The sequence below is a fragment of the Leptodactylus fuscus genome, chromosome 8, assembly GCF_031893055.1.
Source record: "Leptodactylus fuscus isolate aLepFus1 chromosome 8, aLepFus1.hap2, whole genome shotgun sequence".
Taxonomy (NCBI): Eukaryota; Metazoa; Chordata; class Amphibia; order Anura; family Leptodactylidae; genus Leptodactylus; species Leptodactylus fuscus.
In genome coordinates, this window is record NC_134272.1 from 35,463,433 (window position 1) to 35,482,252 (window position 18,820).

Consider the following 18,820-nt stretch of genomic DNA (forward strand, 5'->3'; position numbering starts at 1 on the left):
GAAGCCTGCAATCTTGTGTTGCTCTTTGTTACATTTTCACATCTCATCGCTTTCATGACTACCTTTATTCTACTGATTACTAAATTAGTGTTTGATTTAATGAGTCTTTCCTTTCATATGCGCTTTTTTCAGCACACTGCCATTTTTACATATCAGCATCACAAAGCCTTCCGTAAATCACAGCCTCTATTGACACTGAACATTTCCTTTAATCTATAGCTGTAGAAATGTTTGTATTACTTTTTACAGTTTCCTTCTCTTTTCCGATTTTTTTTTTTATGAGAGCATACAATGTTCAGCTTTACTGAGAGATGCCAGACTATTGAAACGTTATTTAATACCACAAGAGCTTATGACTTGTCTTAATATATGTCTCACTATAGCTAAACTATGATCTGTCTAATCATCTATTTATATAACTACCAACTTTTCTAATCTTGAGCACCATTTTCAGCAGAGACATGATTGCAAGTCATCTTCAATGCAAAGAGATTATAGAAACAGTATAAGAGATACCAAACCCCAAATACGCTTGCTTGGCTATGTTTAGAACTCTAGTAGAGGTGATGACTAGACTTCCCCTTTAAGGCTGAAGGGCAACCTTGCGAAAACACTGCGGCAGCAAAAAACACTGCGTTTTACAGTACTTGCAAAGTGGATGGGATTCTGGCTAATCCCAACCACACATAATATGAAAAATATTCATAGCGGACTTGCGGCGATTTCCAAAACCATGCGGTTTGTACCGCAAAGTGGGCAAGGAGATTTGCATGAATCCCATCCACTTTGCAATTACTGTAAAATGCCGTGATTTTTCCTGCGGCATTTCCACCACAGGCAAATCGTGGCGTTTCTGACCTGTGGGGACCCGGCCTAAAAGTGGAAATTTTGCTTTTTCAAAAATGTATATAATCACTGAAATAAAAAATGCTTGCATTTCTTCACTTGTAAGAAAATGTAATGTAAACTCAAGAGCCAGAATCCACCTGTGACTATGGAAGCCTTGGCTAACCCCCTACTCTGTGACTGCTCCCTGCTCATCTCTCATGGACATAACTACAAGGAGAGCAGACACAGCAGGTAATATGGGGCCCATTAACTAGGGGGGCCTATGTCCTCTGAGACCTAGGGTGCAATTAGTAAATATGGATGACAGAAGAGGATGTGGAAAAGTGACTGCGCCTTCATTACTTTACTGGAACATCATAATGCCTGCATGTAACATCATTATAATGACTTCATTCATATACTGTGATGTCACAATGTACACAGTGATCTTTTCGTTTGTACAAAATCCCTGTACAGTGATATTGTGTTTGTTATCTTTGTACTGTGACATCGCTGTGTATTATTCTAGTACCGTGACATCCCCGTTTGCATTATCTCTGTACCATGACATTATTCCTGTACTGTGACATCACTATGTGCATTGCTCCTGTACTATGTCATCATTGTGCATTATTCTTGTACTGTGACATCATTGTACATTATTCCTGTACTGTGACATCAATGTGGAAATTATTTCTGGACTGTGACATCACTGTGTGCATTATCCCAATATTGTGACATCAGTGGCGTAACTAGGAATGGTGGGGCCCCGTGGCGAACCTTTGACATAAGGACGCAGGCCCCGGTCATGTGACATCTGAGATGTCACACAAGTAGGCCCGAAGCCTTCGCGGAGCGTGGAGAGGTAAGTAACACTGTTTGTTATGTTTGCTTACCTTTCCCGGGCCTCCGATCATTATACTCGAGGGTCTGAAAAGACTCCTGAGTATAATAATGATGTTTGTGTTTGTATCACTTACCGATCCCGGCCCCTGCAATGATCGATAAGTAAGTAGGGCCCGTTACCAGCTGGAGTAACTCAAGCCGGTAACGGCCTATTAAAAAAAAAACCAAAAAAAAAAACGCAGCGGTAGCGGCTGTCACCGGGCCCCCTAATGTCCCGGGCCCTGTGGCAGTTGCCTTCGCTGCTTCCCCGGTAGTTACGCCACTGTGTGACATCACTGTGTACATCACTCTTGTACTGTGATTCATGGTGTACATTATCTTTGTACTGTATAATCCCTGTATGTAAAGAGACCAAAATAATCATATATTTTTCACGTTCTGAACTTGCTACTTAAGGTGCTCGTGGCACCATTTGCTATGGGGCTCATTGGTTACTTGTTGTACCCAGCCTTCTGGATTGCTCCCCGCTCACTGACTTATGTCCTTCACACCTCACATCACTGTGCTGTCTGTACCCTACATCTCATATGCCAGATGGATATTGGACTGCTCAGTTAATCAGAATTATTACTTGAGACAACCCAGCTATCTTTGTCAGTCCCATAGATTTGTAACAGAACATAGCACATGCATGGTACTTGCTCTATATAAACAAGGTACATGGAACCCCTACTCTAGTGATAGGTGAGGGTCTCATTTGTGAAACCTCCCATTGAGCAGACACTTATCATCTATCTTGCAGCTAGGAGATAAGTAATGATGTGGGGTCTGCTTTGGGTCTGGTTTTTCAGCCCTGACTTCTGGACAGCTTTCGAACATTGCAAAGGTTGAAAATAGTTGGTGAACAAGCGGCGATAATTGACACATTGTATACTTGAAACTCACAGCGCAAGATACTTTTGCTACATTTTTTTCTGATTTTGCAATGGCTAACCTGCTCAGAGTACACAATGTGTGTCCTTGGTTTTAGTCTGTAACTTCATTATTGAAACAATTATTGTCATTATTTTATGTTGGAAACAATTCATTTGTTGACACAGGACTGACTTTTTATCTAAAATTATCACCAGCCTCTGTGCTCTAGTCTATTGACCATTTACCCTCAGGTTTTGGTAAGTGACAGGAAGCAGAATGCATTTTATTGAGTATCTATTAATAAATCTAGAGTGTTTTGTCATGATGCCTTGTGTATCAGTAATGGTAACGTAATCAATATTCCATTATTGTTGCAGCTACAGTATTTTGCAATTTGATTTCTGCAAAGGGAAAAAAGAGAAAGCAGAAGGATGCTTTAAGTTTATTATAATACTCTCATCACAGTGGCCGAAGCTAGATGATTAGTTTGGAATATTTTTAGACTGTCTATTCTAAGGCCTTGTTCACATCTGTGTTGGTAATTCGTTTAGGGGGGTTCCCATGCGGACTACTAGAAGCACTGGCAAGCGGTGTGCAGTGAAAGCACACGGACCCCATAGACTATAATGGGGAACATGTGCTTTCCACATGGTCTCAGTATGGTTCTACTTTCTTGTCCGCATGACTTGTGCGGAGACCGAGCGGAAAGCTATAGACTATAATGGGGTCCGTGTGCTTTCACTGTACACCGCTTGCCAATGCGTTTGCTAGTCTATTTGGGGGAGTCCCCATGCGGACTACCCTGAAAGGATTACCGATGAAGATGTGAACGAGGCCTTACTTTACTTTGCCTATTTGTTGGCTTAGTTTATGCTGAACAAATTCAGCAAAATTGTGACAAATGATGTTGCAACCACTCATTTTTGAAAGTCCTACTTGCTTGTTGGACAAGTGCCTAAAATGATTGATAAATGTGGTGCAAGTATTTTGGAGCACAGTGAGCCTGAATTATGTGGTTTTCATATCTGCTATACCATGTTTCTTCCTTACTGGTTAATTTCATATTGACAGCATCCCGGTATTAATAGTGTTTTTAATAAAAAAATATTAATAAGCCACAATATGTTCCATTGCATGCCATATGCTCTAATGTAAAAGAGTATGTGTCATAGAACTGTATCGTGTACTGTATACTGTATGTGAGGCCCAATCTGAACTGAAGGGCAGCATTTACCTAAGCCAGTGTAATATCACCATCTAGTGGTAAAAATCAAGAATAACCAACATTATTGTGTCAACTACAAGGAATTTTTTTTGTTTTTAGATTAAATTCTTTAAATAAAAAAAAATGAGAACCTATTTTTCAAATCAGTACAATGCTTGGAAGAGGCTTATAGTGTGAACTAAAATATTGCATTGGGTGACTAAAGGATCATGACTAGAGAGCTGCCTGTATCTCTACTTTTAGAAGTTATTTTTCGACATATACGAGATATTTGGAAAATGCTGACAATGCTACACTAGGCATTGCATAAGTCAGTGTGAACACTTCCCTAGATACATTGTATCAGGTCAGGCAATGCCCATTAAGATGAAAAGCAGTCCATTCTCACCTGTTAGTCCAAACCATTGTGTCCAAATACACAATGTGTTTCAGGGTTCAAATCCCCTTTAACAAGTGAATCATAGATAAAACCTTGGCAATATATACACATAACTGATTGTAACCATTCTCCTTCATGGATGGGTCTAGGATCGTATTAGATATTCCATGGGTTGGAGTGGTGAAAATACACATATAGGTTTAAAAGCTGATAGCTTAGGAGTGTCAGGCCAAAAAGAAATGTATTAAATCAATTAAAAACTTTTAAGGCGCCATCTCCGAGATGGAAGATGCTTGGCGTCCTAGAATTCCCACTGCACTTGCACGAAAATATGTGACTGTGGCTGCGTAATGGACAGTCACTACAACTTGTTCTAGCCGTCATGTAGAACAGACAGCGTGTGCGCCATCAGGGCCAACAGCACATGTTCTGATGATGCATCGCCAAAACCATAGATATGGAGATAAGGACCATTGTGCGCCTGCGATAATGTAATGGGCAAAAGATTAAAACCACAGGGGAGATAAATGTATAGTAAAATATAGTGTAACTCACAAAGGGTAAAAGAAGTCATATAAAAGTGAATAAAAGATAAAATGGACAAATTGCTCAATATATAAAACAAATGTACAGGTCACTATGATAAATATAAATATAAATTCATAATTAACTGGACATGTCATTAAATGTGAAAAATGTATAAAATTAAACTGAAAAAATGACTAGTATCCTTTTATGACTTTAACCATTCTGATAGACCACTGAATAATGTTACAATATGTAAGGCTATATTAATAGGATTCTTTCTTGCAAGTTGAGCCCTAGTTTATGTACTAATATTATGGGATGTATAGAACTTTTTTGTCACTCTTTTTCAATTTTTTTAAGGGGATGACCAAAAAATAGTGTTTTGGGCACTCTGATTTTTTCTGTATATATATATATATATATATATATATATATATATATATATATATATATTTTTAAATATTTTAATCAATCTGGGAGACATTAATGTTGATGGCTTATTTATGCAATATTCTGCAAAGCTTGTGTAATTCTTTTATTAAGTCAAGGCTCACGGCTTTCATGACAATTGATTGGCAACCCATGATCTGTTCATAGAGGTGGGGAGCAGATGGGGGTCAGTGTGAGCCCCTTTCTATAACAGGTTCCTGAGCTGCTACCGCCACTATCTCAGGAGTCTGTCATCTGAGTTATCTCTGGTCATGGACATCAATGATCATTTCTTATAAGCAGAGTGGAGTACTAAAAAGTGAATACTTGGCCTTCAGTGAGTTTTTAACTGCTAGGCTACATGCTGAATTTACAGTAAGATGTTATCAGAAAAAAAGAATTCCAATCATATATATTACTCGTGGTTACAATTTTACATTTATTTCAGAAATCCTGATTGAATTAATAGCTATCCAGGATGGGCCTGAAAGAGCCAACTCTGTCACTGACAGCCCCCCAGTCACTGAACCTCCTGTATTCTCCAGGCCTGAGCAGATATTGCCTTCCTTTGAAATTGGGTTCCTCATAAAAGATCCAGTTTCCCTGAATGACATTGCAAGAATGGATATTTTTATACTGGAACCGTTCGTGGACATTGGGACAGTCATTTGATATTTCCATCGTTTGACCCTTAAAGTCTTCTTTTTCATAGATCTTTATCTGCTGGGATCCTTGGTGCTTTAAAAAACAAAGGATATAAATGTCAATGTACAATCTGAAAACAGCAGTGACCCCTTGTCTACAGCCAAGCCCATGAATAGACTCCATCTAGCTCAAACATACAAATATGATATTGATCTATCAATATATCTAGCAAAGTTTAGTCAGGACTTTTTCTGAATTTTTTATGTGTGATCACATGATGAGTAATGCGATTCAGTAACCTACAAATCTGGCTTCCAACATTAAATGGAAAATCATTTAGGCCTGGTTCACATCTTTGGTATTCCGTTTAGGGTGTCCGCTTGGGAACCCCCAAACGGAATGCCGAAAGCATTAAACAATGGTCAACAGTGAAAGCACATGGACCCATAGACTATAATGGGGTCTGTGTGTTTTCTGTGTGGTGTTCACATGAGTCATGCAGAGAGGAAAGTAGTTCTTGAAGTACTTTTCTTTCTGCATGACTTGTGCGGACACAGCGTGGAACACACACGGACCCCATTATAGTCTATGGGGTCCATGTACTTTCACTGCTCACTGCTTTTTAATGCGTTCGATATTCCATTTGGGGCATCCCCAAGCAGACTTCCCAAACAGAATATCAAATGCAGATGTGAACGGGACCTTACTCTGTTTATAACCCAAAGCCCATTTTACTGACTACTTATAATTATATTTAGAGGAATATAAAAAAAAATCACTTACTGGCAGAATCATGCGGCATGACCTGACACAGTTGTTGACACCCATCCACCTCTGATAATCAGGGTATTCTCCCTTCTTCAAATAATACTGATATCCCATATAGTTGGGACACTCATAGATCATCCAGCAGCCATTCTCTACCCGAATGGAGTTGCACTGATCTACATGGGCATGTAAATCTGAGGAGTCTGAGCTGCATTCATAGGATCGACCCTGGAAGTCTCTGTCCTCAAAGAAAACAATCTGCGGCAAAAAGTACAAATATATTCACTTTAGGTCAAACCAATATATTAAGAGAGATGTCCACTTCCTAAACAAATTGGATAAATTATGTACACTGCTATATATTGGTCTAAGAAGTCTATGAAGTACTTTAGGGCTTACCTTATCCTTGTTGTCTGTGTCCTCTACAGGTTCTAAAAAGCCTTCAGCAAAGATAGAGAAAATATATGGGAGCTATGAACATCCTATGTCTAAGCTTGCACTGTCAATAGAAGACACAAATACCATCTTGAAGATGCTAGGGACATGCAGCTTAGTTACTTTGGTACCAATAGCATTATGAAAGAACTAAGGTAAACTCGGAGGTGATTCATATGCCAATGTATGGCATTTCACCAATTTACTTATAAACACAGGCACTGATTTCCTAATTACATTCTGAATAACAGATTTGCATATTTCCCATAATCCCCCAGTGGAGCAAAAATGGCTTTGTAAGTCTCCATACGCCTGTGAAGATGGTCTCTCCTTAAGGAGTGATATATATATATTTTTTTAATGTAGATTGGGAGCCCCACATAGAGCTCACAATGTACATTTTTCCCTATCAGTATGTTTTTGGAATATGGGATGGAAATCCATGCAAACACGGGGAGAACATACAAACTCCTTGCCGATGGTTTCTTGCCCTTGGTGGGATTTGAGCACCAGGACTCCAGCGCTGCAAGGCTGCAGTGCTTACCACTGAGCCACAATGTGGCCCCTTACCCTTAAGGAGTGATATTATCCCCAGAACCTTATAAGGCAAGTAAATCTGCTAATGCCCCTTGGACTGTGGGGTGGGTTGGGGGTTTCTTACATTCTTAAGTAGTTTCAGGCAGTGCCAATGGCCCAGCTATCTGCCATTTGTGAATGTAGTTCTCGGCTGCACTGGGTTTGTATTGAGATGCCTATCAAGACTTAGATTATGTTTTCTGGTGTGATAATGGGGTATGACCCATACTCTCCCAGTCTTGTCCTTGGCCCTTGGGCATAGTTTGCTATAGAGGCATGCCTTTATTTCCCCATGTCATACCTTTTTGTCAATCCTGCCTTTCCTCTGGGGTGTTAAGTCTCCGCCTGTTCGGATCTCTGTGCCACCCTCCTCTCTCATGCTGCGGTACACGAGGCAAGCGCAGTTTGATTCCTTGCTTAGAGTTTTTCATTGCACTGTGTGAACACTGCTCTATTGCCTATCTCTGTAATTGTATTTCCATCACACCCATCTCCTGCACCTTGTTTCTCTCTGTTCCTCAAATGGTTAATTCTAGCCTTGCCTGTGTAATGGACAGCCTGTCTACCAATCAAGCCTAGGGTGGGTCTTTGGCTTCCTATATTCAGGCCATCAGCCCACATAGACTTGCTGGCTATTGACTCTGTCCTTAGACTTTGTCCCTGCTAAGCTCCTCTTCTGCTACCATTGTATTACTGACCTCTGACCTCTGGCTTTCCCTATTGACTATTCTCTTGGATTTGATTCTATACTGCATTCCTCGACCGTTACTGTACCCTTGGCTAACTGACCTCCCTTTTGTGTTGTTTGTCTTGTCTGCATTCTGTGTTGTCATCTATACAGAAAGGGCTTTGTTGACCAGTTTTCCTCTGCCGCCTAGTCCAGTGAGGCAAGCAGGTAGGGGCAGCAGTGGGTTCAGCTTAGGGCTCACTGTCTTGTTGTGCCTCTCTCTCCAGGGTTTTCCAGCAGTTACTGGGGAATTACTCCTCTAGCTATTCCCTTACAGATCTCTAGGACTTTGATTATAGTTGTTGACCTGGTTGATTGCTTAGGTTTTCTCTTTATTGAATATTTTCATTTGATCCACTTGCTTACGAATAATATTACAAATAACATTAATGTATCCTTGCTATCTGAAGAAAACAGAATTTTGACTGATATGTGTGTTTTTGGAGCATGTTTGTTCCTGAGCCTGGAAATATCTCAAAAAGGTATGGTCACTTGGTCTCTCCTACTGGGTAGCTGTAATATACGACTAGATATCACTACCTTGGGGCTATAGAGACCTTTAAGGCTGTTGCAGGACGTGGCAGAAGTGTGTTTTGGTATTTTATTGCTGAGGACCCATTCTGCCCAAATAAGAAATGTAGCAATTATTCATGGGGTAAAAAATGAACAACATACTGAAAGACAACTATAAGACCACCTTGATATCAGAAATAATTTCTTATGATAATACCGCAGTTGTATGTGAAAAAAAAATATTAGCAGTAAAAGCCAACAACTTAAAAAGTTGAAACTTGCTCCTTTACTGTGAAGATATAGCACACTATATATTTCCATCCTAAGTATGCTTAACATATTTTAGAAAGGCCACATAGTGAATGAATCATTTTAAAAGATTTAACTACATAATATTTCATATATAATTTTTTTAAATTTTTTGTATTGCTAATATTTCCACCCTGTTTCTGCTTAGTCTATTTGTGTGATGTGTAAGGAATATATAACTGTTTTCATAATCTGTAACTGTAAAAAAATAAAAAATTCCAGGAGAAGGGAATTGCCCATATAACTGTTCTCGGGTAACTTACGGTGTGCCCTGTTTCATAAGATATTTTTTTGTACATAATGCTAAACAAACAGTCTTGACAGGACCCATGTAAGCTGGAAAACCTGTGCAGATATTTTCTTCTACAGGTAGTTATTAGAGATGAGCGAGTAGTACTCGATCGAGTAGGTATTCGATCGAATACTACGGTATTCGAAATACTCGTACTCGATCAAGTACCACTCGCTATTCAAATGGAAAAGTTTGATGCAGAACCAGCATTGATTGGCTGAATGCTATACTGTCGGCCAATCAACGCTGGTTCTTCTCCTACCTTTAGAAGTCTTCTCCGTGCAACTTCCCCACGGCGTCTTCCGGCTCTTCATTCACTCTGCCAGGCATAGGGCCTGGGCAGAGCCGACTGCGCATGTCCACTTGTAGTGCGGGCATGCGCTGTCGGCTCTGCCCAGGCCCGATGCCTGGCAGAGTGAATTCAAAGCCGGAAGATACCGCGGGGACGCTGTACGGAGAAGACTTCTCAGAGGATCCAGCCCGACCCTCACTCGTGGACTTGGTAAGTATAATTTGATTGAACGTTGCCTACCCCTGAAACGAGCATTTTTTCCCCATAGACTATAATAGAGTTCGATATTCGATTCGAGTAGCCGAATATTGAGGGGCTACTCGAAACGAATATCAAAACTCAAACATTTTATTGTTCTCTCATCTCTAGTACAGATGAGCGAACACTAAAATGTTCGAGGTTCGAAATTCGATTCGAACAGCCGCTCACTGTTCGAGTGTTCGAATGGGTTTCGAACCCCATTATAGTCTATGGGGAACATATACTCGTTAAGGGGGAAACCCAAATCCGTGTCTGGAGGGTCACCAAGTCCACTATGACACCCCAGGAAATGATACCAACACCCTGGAATGACACTGGGACAGCAGGGGAAGCATGTCTGGGGGCATAAAAGTCACTTTATTTCATGGAAATCCCTGTCAGTTTGCGATTTTCGCAAGCTAACTTTTCCCCATAGAAATGCATTGGCCAGTGCTGATTGGCCAGAGTACGGAACTCGACCAATCAGCGCTGGCTCTGCTGGAGGAGGCGGAGTCTAAGATCGCTCCACACCAGTCTCCATTCAGGTCCGACCTTAGACTCCGCCTCCTCCGGCAGAGCCAGCGCTGATTGGCTGAAGGCTGGCCAATGCATTCCTATGCGAATACAGAGACTTAGCAGTGCTGAGCCAGTTCTGCTCAACTACACATCTGATGCACACTCGGCACTGCTACATCAGATGTAGCAATCTGATGTAGCAGAGCCGAGGGTGCACTAGAACCCCTGTGCAAACTCAGTTCACGCTAATAGAATGCATTGGCCAGCGCTGATTGGCCAATGCATTCTATTAGCCCGATGAAGTAGAGCTGAATGTGTGTGCTAAGCACGCACATTCAGCTCTACTTCATCGGGCTAATAGAATGCATTGGCCAGCGCTGATTGGCCAGAGTACGGAACTCGACCAATCAGCGCTGGCTCTGCTGGAGGAGGCGGAGTCTAAGATCGCTCCACACCAGTCTCCATTCAGGTCCGACCTTAGACTCCGCCTCCTCCGGCAGAGCCAGCGCTGATTGGCTGAAGGCTGGCCAATGCATTCCTATGCGAATACAGAGACTTAGCAGTGCTGAGCCAGTTCTGCTCAACTACACATCTGATGCACACTCGGCACTGCTACATCAGATGTAGCAATCTGATGTAGCAGAGCCGAGGGTGCACTAGAACCCCTGTGCAAACTCAGTTCACGCTAATAGAATGCATTGGCCAGCGCTGATTGGCCAATGCATTCTATTAGCCCGATGAAGTAGAGCTGAATGTGTGTGCTAAGCACGCACATTCAGCTCTACTTCATCGGGCTAATAGAATGCATTGGCCAGCGCTGATTGGCCAGAGTACGGAACTCGACCAATCAGCGCTGGCTCTGCTGGAGGAGGCGGAGTCTAAGATCGCTCCACACCAGTCTCCATTCTGGTCCGACCTTAGACTCCGCCTCCTCCAGCAGAGCCAGCGCTGATTGGCCGAATTCCGTACTCTGGCCAATGCATTCTATTGGCGTGATGAAGCAGTGCTGAATGTGTGTGTTGGCTCAACTACACCGGTGGAGTAGTTGAGCTAAGCACACAGATTCAGCTCTGCTTCAATCAGCGCTGGCCAATGCATTCTATTAGCTTGATGAAGCAGAGTGTGCACAAGGGTTCAAGCGCACCCTCGGCTCTGATGTAGCAGAGCCGAGGCTGCACAAGGGTTCAAGCGCACCCTCGGCTCTGATGTAGCAGAGCCGAGGGTGCACTTGAACCCTTGTGCACCCTCGGCTCTGCTACATCAGAGCCGAGGGTGCGCTTGAACCCTTGTGCAGCCTCGGCTCTGCTACATCAGAGCCGAGGGTGCGCTTGAACCCTTGTGCACACTCTGCTTCATCAAGCTAATAGAATGCATTGGCCAGCGCTGATTAAAGCAGAGCTGAATCTGTGTGCTTAGCTCAACTACTCCACCGGTGTAGTTGAGCTAAACACACACATTCAGCACTGCTTCATCACGCCAATACAATGCATTAGCCAGTGCTGATTGGCCAGAGTACGGAATTCGGCCAATCAGCGCTGGCTCGGCTGGAGGAGGCGGAGTCTAAGGTCGGACCAGATGGAGACTGGTGTGGAGCAATCTTAGACTCCGCCTCCTCCAGCAGAGCCAGCGCTTATTGGTCGAATTCCGTACTCTGGCCAATCAGCGCTGGCCAGTGCATTCTATTGGCGTGATGAAGCAGTGCTGAATGTGTGTGTTTAGCTCAACTACGCCGGTGCAGTAGTTGAGCTAAGCACACAGATTCAGCTCTGCTTCAATCAGCACTGGCCAATGCATTCTATTGGCATGATGAAGTAGTGCTGAATGTGTGTGTTTGGCTCAACTACACCGGTGGAGTAGTTGAGCTAAGCACACAGATTCAGCTCTGCTTCAATCAGCGCTGGCCAATGCATTCTATTAGCTTGATGAAGCAGAGTGTGCACAAGGGTTCAAGCGCACCCTCGGCTCTGATGTAGCAGAGCCGAGGCTGCACAAGGGTTCAAGCGCACCCTCGGCTCTGATGTAGCAGAGCCGAGGGTGCGCTTGAACCCTTGTGCACACTCTGCTTCATCAAGCTAATAGAATGCATTGGCCAGCGCTGATAAAAGCAGAGCTGAATCTATTAGTTTGATGAAGCAGAGTGTGCACAAGGGTTCAAGCGCACCCTCGGCTCTGATGTAGCAGAGCCGAGGGTGCACAAGGGTTCAAGCGCACCCTCGGCTCTGATGTAGCAGAGCCGAGGCTGCACAAGGGTTCAAGCGCACCCTCGGCTCTGCTACATCAGAGCCGAGGGTGCGCTTGAACCCTTGTGCAGCCTCGGCTCTGCTACATCAGAGCCGAGGGTGTGCTTGAACCCTTGTGCACACTCTGCTTCATCAAGCTAATAGAATGCATTGGCCAGCGCTGATTGAAGCAGAGCTGAATCTGTGTGCTTAGCTCAACTACTCTACCGGTGTAGTTGAGCTAAACACACACATTCAGCACTGCTTCATCACGCCAATAGAATGCATTGGCCAGCACTGATTGGCCAGAGTACGGAATTCGGCCAATCAGCGCTGGCTCTGCTGGAGGAGGCGGAGTCTAAGGTCGGACCAGAATGGAGACTGGTGTGGAGCGATCTTAGACTCCGCCTCCTCCAGCAAAGCCAGCGCTGATTGGCCAAAGTACGGAATTCGGCCAATCAGCGCTGGCCAATGCATCCCTATGGGAAAAAGTTTATCTCACAAAAATCACAATTACACACCCGATAGAGCCCCAAAAAGTTATTTTTAATAACATTCCCCCCTAAATAAAGGTTATCCCTAGCTATCCCTGCCTGTACAGCTATCCCTGTCTCATAGTCACAAAGTTCACATTCTCATATGACCCGGATTTGAAATCCACTATTCGTCTAAAATGGAGGTCACCTGATTTCGGCAGCCAATGACTTTTTCCAATTTTTTTCAATGCCCCCGGTGTCGTAGTTCCTGTCCCACCTCCCCTGCGCTGTTATTGGTGCAAAAAAGGCGCCAGGGAAGGTGGGAGGGGAATCGAATTTTGGCGCACTTTACCACGCGGTGTTCGATTCGGTTCGAACATGGCGAACACCCTGATATCCGATTGAACATGTGTTCGATAGAACACTGTTCGCTCATCTCTAATCTCTAGTAGTTATATTTTAGAAATGTATTGCTTTAAAGGGGCTCTATCAGCAAAAGTATGCTGTATAAGCCCCACATATGCGTGAGTAGCCTTTAAAAAGGCTATTCAGGCGCCGCTAATGTTATTTTAACCCCCCCGCGTTTTAACATAAAACCATAAAAACGTATATGTAAATTATACTTATCGTGCACGGTGGGCGGTCTGCACTGTCCGACATCTTCTGGCTCACCTTCCTCTTCTTTCTTCTTCTTTCAGTGACGCCCTCCTGTCCTGGCTATTCCCCGACTTCATCGTCCTCTTCTTCCGGTGGGATTGGTTCAAATCCGGCACCATTTTTCTCAATGGCAGTACGCTCATGTCCTTGAGGCAAGCGATACTGCGCACGCGCCGGATTTGAACCAATAAAATAAGATTAGCGGTGCCTGAATAGCCTTTTTAAAGGCTATTCACGCATATGTGGGACTCATACAGCATAATTTTGCTGATAGAGCCCCTTTAATATTTAATGAATTTTCAGCCTAAAGCCCCATGTTGCAGAAACACAGCTTTTTTGTTGCAGATTTTGTTACCTTTTTTCAAGTAACAAGTGGATTGGGCAATCTGGAGAAGTATAAGAGATTCCTAGATATTTTCCATTCCTATTGTAGCCATTTTTGGCTTTGGCTAAAAAAAAAAACATAACAAAATCTGCAACCAAAAAGTTGTGTTTCTGCAACATGGGGTCTTAGCCTTTAGGGTGGAATTTACAAGGAAGTTCTGCAACAGATTTGTCTTATCTAAACGTGGCCCTACAGGCCAGTCAAAGATTTGTCTGTTCATGAATTGTACACCTGTGTGTGTATTGCATGACAATGACAGATTTTTTTCCACTGTGCGTAAACTATAAAGCTTCCTACTGAAAAACAGCAAGTAGAGATCTAAAAGTCAGATTTAAACCATGGCATTATGGATTTGCAATGTATGCAACTCCCAGGTAGAGCTATTCCCTAAAATGCCATAGGAACAGGTTAGGTCTGAATTCTGCAGGTTAACTGCTGCCAACACTATCTTGAAATGTGGAGTCTAAGGGTATGTTCACACTGAGTTTTTTGGAGCAGATTTTGAAGCGGAATCCGCCTCAAAATCCTGCTCCAAAAATGGCTCCCATTTACTTCAATTGAAGCCTATTGAAGTAAATGGGAGCTGCTCACTTCTTTTTTCCGCTAGCTAGTAGTGGAAACAAGAAGCGAGATGCCCTATCTTGCTGTGGATTCCGTGGCTGACTTAGCTGCGGCGTCTGCGGTGTGAGGCTCTCTCCCAATTAGGCCCATTCTTTGGGCTTAATCCAGAGCAGAATGCCACGACTGGATGCCGATGCACTTGCGTGGAATGTGCAAGTATGTGAACATACTCTAAGACACCTACAATGTTTTCATCATCGTACACTGCAAGGCAGTATGGACTTGACCGCTCGGGTGATAAAGCCAAGACACATGTAAGACAAGTGCAGAGATAAACCACAAAATAAGTTACTATAAGGAGGATTAAGGGAGTGATTAAAAACAAGCTGAGGTCATACCAGGAGTGTAAGGAGAAGCCAAAACGAGTATAAGAGGAGAGTCAGAGTCCAAGCCAAAGTCAAATCCAAGAAGTCACAACAAAACCCAAAAAGGAAGATAAGTGGGTTAACCAGTCTGTACTACATGACTATAGTACCTGCAAGGTTTAAATACCACATCTTAACTCTTCCTAAAACCATATGGTGACTAAATAAAAGCAGCATACAGTGACTGATGATATTTAGTAACAATATGGTTGTACTATTTACAGTGACTAACATACTGTAACTAAGTAATGTACAATCATACTATTTATAAATAAAAACAGCACCACTATCACAACCGTATTGTCTATGAATATTACCACCATACTGTGATATAATATAGTTACCATGTAGAGCTCATACACTGCAGACTGAAAAAATGAAGTACTACTCTGCACCAGTGATAGGCAGTATGCATGATGAATAAATCTAATGGCTCACAGGTAAGATCTTCTATTAATGTAGTCACTCACAGTCATAAATGTTTTCACGTGTTCCAGATTACTATGACATTTTTTAACAATTAGGAAATGTTAAGTTTGCCACAAATATTTTTGGTTTAAGTGACCCAGAATATTGTTCTATAGTAAAAGACAGTAAACAGTACCAAACACACAGTCCGCACTGTAAGCAGTACCCTACCAATAGTGCTCCCTAATAAATCACATCATTTGCGCCGCACCTCCCATGAGGCGACCTGAAGCGACCGCTTCCGGCGGAGCTATGCCAGGGCTCCAGGGAGGGCGGCATTTTTGCTTACCTAAGCCAGTCCAGGACAAGCTGTCCTGGTCTGGCTTCGCACCGAGCGGTGGATTGGGGAGGTCGCTGGAGCAGCGCTGCTCCAGCGGCCTCCCCTCACGCTCAGGCAGAAAGCAGGTCCTCTCTCTGCCTGCGAACACCGCTAAGCCCTGCCCCTTCGCTTTGCCCCATCCCCTTCGTTCCACCACGCCCCCTCTTCTCTGCCCCCTCCTCCCGGGGGTGTGGGGGCGGCTTTCTGTCGGGCCGCCTTGGGCAGCGAAAAGGGCAGGTTCACCTCTGCATATAATGCACCCCAAAAAGCTCAAAAATAACAATGCCCTCAGTCAAGCACAAGTACAATTCCGCCATGGCTACTGTGTCCCTATGTGCCCCATAATATTTCATTATATATTATTATGCCATTCATAGCACTTCCTAAATGTCTCTGTTAAAACAGATATAATGAATGCAGCCAAACTGGTACATACAAAATTATAACATATAATACAGCTCATTTATATAGAATGTGCACCATTTTTGAGAACTATTTGTAGTCATCTGAAGAAAACCACTATCTATATGATGCTGCTTTATATGGTGCATGCACTAAACAGTACAAAGTTATATGAGAGTAAATGGGTTAGAAACAGAAGAAAACCAAAGCAGATAAATAGAAAGGAAAAGGCAGCAATAAATAAAGCAATTAAACTACTTAAACATAAAGACAGTGGAGATGTATTCAAAAGTTAACAAGGGAATACAATTCTTGCTATTTAGTTAAAAATATGTGGTTGAGGGATGAATTTATAGCTAAATATATCAACGGTCCACACAGAGAATTTTTTTTTTATGATCTTTTTCAGAAGACCTTCCGTGTCCTCTGGCACCTGTAGTTTTATGTACTGCTGGAAAGCTGGAAAATTAAGCTATAAGGTATGTGCCTGGTAGCTACAGATAGTGATGCTGTTAGGTTCAGAACTGATATCCCTTCATTGTCAGAAGGGCGGGCCTTAAAGCTTAGTGTCATCTCTAGGCAGTAAGGAATGCCCCCTCTGACACTACAATGCTATGGAAGAATACTGTCTGCGGGCACATTCCTTACCGCCCAATGATGATGCTGAGCATTAAAGGGGTATTCCCACGTCGCATACTCTCCAGTCTTCACTGCTGTAAAATCTTGTTTCTTCCTGGTTTTTTGCATCATTTGGTGGGTGGGGGTTTAATATGCAACCTGCCATTTAGCTCCACCCCCAAATTAATGTGTAGCTCCGCCCACCACATAGCATGATCCTATGGGGCGGCTGAAGGGCCTGTGATGTCATCAAAGGTCCTCAAATAACACTATATGCACAATATTGGACTATGAAGTACAGGGAGGAGCAACTCCATTCTGTGTTACATACAGAGTCTGCCTGTCTCTGCCATATTGAACACAATTGAATTAGCTAGCCTGATAACTGGGAGAACAGAAGACGAGTTCAGAAATGAAAGCAGCTCCTCTCCCCTATCTGATAGCAGGAAGCTAGGTCACGTGGTGTAGACACAGGAATAGCTAGAAACACAGGCTCGCTCCCGTGCACTTAGCCCCTCCTCCCTCCCCCCTGAGAGCAGCAGATACATCACTTGACTTTTGAGCAGATAAGTCAAGGGCTGTGTCAACAATGAATTGAATAAAGTAAGATAGTGGACAAACAAAGCAGTTTTGCTGAAGCAGTGTATTTAGGAAAAGTCTTACATCCACATTAACAAGCAGTGTAGATAGGATCCTTGTGACGGGACAACCCCTTTAATGCCTGTCCTTCTGACAGTGAAGAGATATTGGTGCTGAAACTAACAGCACCAATATCTCCTGCACCCAGACGCACATCGAGGAAGCCAGAAGTGCACTGAATTCAGTACACTGTTATCTCTCTAGCGATATATAATACCACAAGTACCAGAAGACTCGAAAGGTCCTCTTTAATACCTGGGATTGTAATTGTAACAAGAAGGCATCTTCTGCATTTGGAGGAAAGGTTTCTTTACTGTAACAAGATTGAGGTTATGGAACAATCTGCCGGGATGAGTTGTTATGGGGAATTCACCCAAAGGGGCCTGGATGCCATTCTTCTGTATAACAATATTACAGGTTATAGTTCTATATTTCTGGAGAATGGTTGTTGAGATTTATTTTAATTTCCATAATTGGATGAGGAAAAACAACTTTTATTTAATGAGTTTTTTTTTCCTCTGGTGATACTTTACAAGTTGGATATATGTCATTTTTAGTGAAACTTTCTTCCTATGTAACTATGTTTTTGTTTTGTACAATCATGTAATTTAAGTTCTAGAATCAGAACACCACATTTATCAGACTCCATCTTTGGATTGTGGCTAGAAATTACTGCATTTCTGCTTGGTGCTAATGTTATTTTATTTGCACCAGTTATACTATGTTGCTATTTTTATAACTTTAATAGGAATGCCTCTTTACAATTTGTTCTGAATATAATTTGTAAAGCCTAAACATATTAAAATATAATGAATTAAAATGAGTAACATTAAATATATAATATTGAGAATTACCTTTCCCATCCTGAAACCCGACTGAACAATGACCACTGCAGGAACCACTGGCAAAATGATTTTCTACTCTTTAAATAGTCTATTTAGAAAGCCAACGCTCTGCATATAACATTGTTATTTATTCATGAACTTTTTATTTTTATTTGGGCCACAGATTAATGGAGTAGACAGGTTTTGTTCACATTTACATCATTTCTTTAATCGCTTTACTTAGGATGTGTTATTTGCTGATTTTGCTTTTCTATTATCGAGGACTGAATCTGGCCGGTGGAATGAAATCTGTCAGCACATTCTCTGCTGAGGTCGACATTGATCACATCTGATAGACAGTGGA

At 42.5% G+C, this 18,820-nt stretch overlaps 1 protein-coding gene across 1 annotated transcript; it reads right to left on the reverse strand.

Moving 5' to 3' along the window:
• Positions 1–5,571: 5,571 nt before the first annotated feature.
• LOC142216520 (gamma-crystallin M2-like) lies at positions 5,572–18,605 on the reverse strand. The gene is made up of 3 exons (XM_075284391.1): positions 18,487–18,605; positions 6,579–6,821; positions 5,572–5,888 (listed from the first exon to the last, which is right to left on the reverse strand). Exons 1-3 carry the CDS (start codon positions 18,493–18,495, stop codon positions 5,613–5,615), a joined length of 528 nt encoding a protein of 175 aa, XP_075140492.1. The 5' UTR covers positions 18,496–18,605; the 3' UTR covers positions 5,572–5,612.
• Between the last annotated feature and the right edge of the window lie 215 nt (positions 18,606–18,820).

What these genes read in the sequence shown, in the direction of transcription:
- LOC142216520 (XM_075284391.1), bottom strand. An exon ending in CATGCCGCATGATTCTGCCA is followed by an intron (nt 5,889 to 6,578) that starts GTAAGTGATTTT and finishes TGTTTTTTAAAG; the next exon opens with CACCAAGGATCCCAGCAGAT.